At 34.6% G+C, this 3,535-nt stretch overlaps 1 protein-coding gene across 1 annotated transcript in view; it reads right to left on the bottom strand.

Annotated features, from left to right (window-relative positions):
* LOC109841847 (1,4-dihydroxy-2-naphthoyl-CoA synthase, peroxisomal) overlaps positions 494 to 3,535 on the bottom strand; it is an 11,238-nt gene continuing 8,196 nt past the window's right edge. Inside the window, exons 7-10 of the mRNA XM_020410781.1 lie at positions 2,483 to 2,530; positions 2,109 to 2,204; positions 1,359 to 1,481; positions 494 to 830 (exon numbers count right to left, since the gene is read on the bottom strand). Of these exons, the coding sequence (XP_020266370.1) occupies positions 714 to 830; positions 1,359 to 1,481; positions 2,109 to 2,204; positions 2,483 to 2,530 (384 nt within the window). The 3' untranslated portion in view covers positions 494 to 713. The remainder of the gene's footprint in view (positions 831 to 1,358; positions 1,482 to 2,108; positions 2,205 to 2,482; positions 2,531 to 3,535) is intronic.

Genomic DNA, 3,535 nt, shown 5'->3' with positions numbered 1-3,535 from the left:
GGAGGAAGAGCAGAAGGCGGTGGGGTTGGGTGTTAAGGTCGCTAGCGTGGTGGTGTTTTGAAGAGGAGAGGGAGCAGGTGCGGGTGGGGGTGATCGGACGAAGACAAGGGAATAGGGTTGGCGGCTGTGTATGAGGAGAATAAGAACGGGAGAATTGTAGCTAGGGTTTCACACCCATGGTTTCACACCAAGCAATTAGCAACGATTTTCTTCATTTCATTCAATAATAATAATAATTCTGATTACAATTGTGCTTAAATAGAGTAGAGAAATACAAGATTCCCTAAATCACTCACAATCAAATATCTAACAATCAATAACTATCAAATCTCACTCAAAATTCGAAATTCAAATCTACTACTAAAATCCAAAATTCGAAATTGACTACTAAAAACTGAAATAAATAAAAAAACAAAAGTCAAATAATAAATATGGAAGCTTGTCCTCATCAGATACTATAAGGGTCTATCTGCAATTAACCCTTCAGATAAAATTTTAGCTCTTGTAAATTGGGCTGTCTGATGATTTTTCACAGCCTTTTGAATTTAATAGAACATGGTGAATTACAATATACTCTGACACAGGATGTATTCTCATATTTAAGCTTGTTTACAGAGGTAAGGGGCATGCTTAATTGGATATATGCAATTGTACTAAATCACATGTATAATAACATAAGGGTACAACATTTGAGTGATGTAAGAATTATTTTGTCAAGGTCTCCTTGGAAATTTTGAAAAGTCAGGACGTCTGCGTTCCACATATGCTTCCTTCCCTTCTTTAGCCTCTTCAGTGCCATAAAATATGAGAGTGGCATTGCCACCCAGGTCCTACACAGTTAAATTAAATTATTAAACAACTACTAACAGGAAGAATACTACTTTTTGTAGTTACAGTAAATTTTATGCATAGTTTTTTTTAAACATTTACAGAAATTGATACTTACCAACATTATTATGTTAAAGTTGAGAAGTGGAGTCATTGTGCATAAAACTAGTAAATTACAGAAACTGCAGAGCATGTTTTCTTTAAAGATTGTAATCATGGCGTAAGGTTTTAATGTCTATACAAGCTATATGATAGTCTGTGTATATCATCAAATATTTACATACTCTCGATCTTTTATTATTTATTTGCAATACTCCAACTTCCTTTGAACAATTGATGCACTTCTTGTACCTTCTTTGAGTTCATTTCTAATGCGTCTTGGACGCCTAGAAGATAAACAGCAGAAAAGAAATAATAAATTCATTTTTTTGGTGTAGCTTTTGGACTGTATCCAAACAATTAATACCCATGCCAAAAACATAGCAACGGTTTTAAGTGTTCATAGCTTCGAAGAAGACCATGTACTGTACCTGGAGCCCAGCATGGCCATCGTCTACTGCATTAAGAGCAGATTTCAGTACCCGAATCGCTGTTGGGCTGTTCCTTAAGATCTCTCTGGACCATTTCACAGTTTCCTGTTCTAATTTCTCAAGCTGCAAAGAAGATGAAAAATATTAACTGTTGTGGCATCAATTATCTGGATAATCTAATAGGGGAAAAAAGAAAGAAAGAACGAAAGAAGACATAGATGTACTCTTCATGTAGAATTCTAACTTCTAACATGGCTAAGATGACCCCCAAAACTATTCACCGTTATCCTCCAACATACTTTTCCATACCAAGTACTACTCGATGTTGCTTAATTGGCTTCAAAACTATAATATCTTCCCTGAAATGCTGAAAATAAATTCTATCATTCTGTTTGCTGTTAGATGTAAGACAATGTCTACATGGCTTTGAGCATTTTTACCATAGTTTTTGAAATTAATGAAAGCAAGAATAAACTTCTAAAAGGATTTGAACTTCTGTTTGAACTTCTGACAGTGATAGAAAGTGTGCAAAGGATACAATGAAGTGTCAATTAAAGCCAGAGATATCTAAAAGTGTTTGTTCATTGGTTACATAAACGAATTTATTCATTTACCCAAGAAAGTTGATTTTTTGTTTCTGATAAAATCATAAGTAGACTAGTACAATAGAGCAAATGTTTAAAAAATATATGAGTGGATGAAGTCCAAAGGTTACATTTCTCCCTTTGATATGGAAGCAGAGTAGCTTACCGGCACTACAATGTTCACAAGTCCCATTTTCTCTGCCTCATAAGCATCATAAAAACGTGATAAGAACCACATTTCACGTGCTTTCTTGGGTCCTATCTGGCTTCCATAAACATGCAGTAAGAGAAGCAAAAGGAAATCAGTATCAGAGAAGGGTCACAAGACAAATAATTATGTAGGTCCTCACCAAAGAATTATTTGATGGACGTTTTTCTTTAAAACAAAATAATCTTTCCATAGTGCAGTATCTTAAGATATCTAGTATGCCAGACAGTGGAATAATACCGCATTACACTGACTTATAGTTGCAAGAGAGGAGAAAATATTTTTTTTAAATAAATAAAGTGAATTCTACTTGATTCACAAGTTTGACTTACCAAGCGAGACATAATGGAGGATCCATAGCCGGCATCAAAACTTCCCACCTGAAATTGGCATTGAAAAACAAGATAAGTACAGGGACCCTCAAGACACCAGAGTAGAAAATATTGAATTTTAAACTAATACAGGTTGTGATCCGATAAAGGAAAAAATACTAAGCATAAATTTGCTTGTCAACGGGAAGTGAATCCAAAATACAGTGAAACACTGCTCCCAGTGTTGAGGCAATACAAACTGGGAAAATTAAGTTTTCTTCCTAGGTTACTTGGTATGGAAGAGCAACATGTCCAGTGGAAACTGGCACAATAACAAGAGATAGTAGAGTTTCCCACTAAATTTAAATGTTCGTAATAGGAAAAGGGTACTCTCGCATGATGGCATCAAATTAAATTACACATGCAATAGTAGCAGTCAACTTGAGCACTGAGATTTATAAGGAGGATAGCCAATGAGACAAGAGAGTAAAAAAGTTGGATAAATATAATGTAGAGGGCAAGAAATAATTACGATTTCCTTGTCAAAGGAGGAAAATAAACTAAGATACAATGGAATACTTTCCCCGGTGTTAAGGCTAAACTGTGGTAAAATTAAGATTTTACTTTTAAGGTAGAACAATATGTCCAGTGGAAACTGGCACAATAGTGGAGATAGCAGAATATCTAAGAAAAACTTCGAATGTTTGTAAAAAGCAAAAAGAAATTTGCACATGATGCTATTAATCAAAGCAAGTTACACGTACTAGTCGCATTTGGACTTGAAAATCAAAGATTTATAAGGTGGATAATCAATGAGTTGGATATGACTTAGGGAAAGGGGGAAGATTATGGTTTCTCTACTGCAATACACAATAAGAAGGTGCTCAAGATTTCAGGGTAAACGAAATATCTATTTGATGAATAATACAGAAAAAAAAGAGGCACAAACGTCAACTAGCTTATTCCTGATTTCATATCTTTAATGTTTTTTGTTCAAATTAGAGTGACAAAAGTGCATGGATATTTTTGTTTTCGTGTTTTTTCTTGTATCTGTTTTTTTTTTTGGGTGGTAGG

Source organism: Asparagus officinalis, chromosome 5, assembly GCF_001876935.1.
Source record: "Asparagus officinalis chromosome 5, Aspof.V1, whole genome shotgun sequence".
NCBI classification, from domain to species: domain Eukaryota; kingdom Viridiplantae; phylum Streptophyta; class Magnoliopsida; order Asparagales; family Asparagaceae; genus Asparagus; species Asparagus officinalis.
The sequence above is the reverse complement of the archived record's forward strand: the minus strand, read 5'-3'. Positions and strand labels throughout refer to the sequence as shown.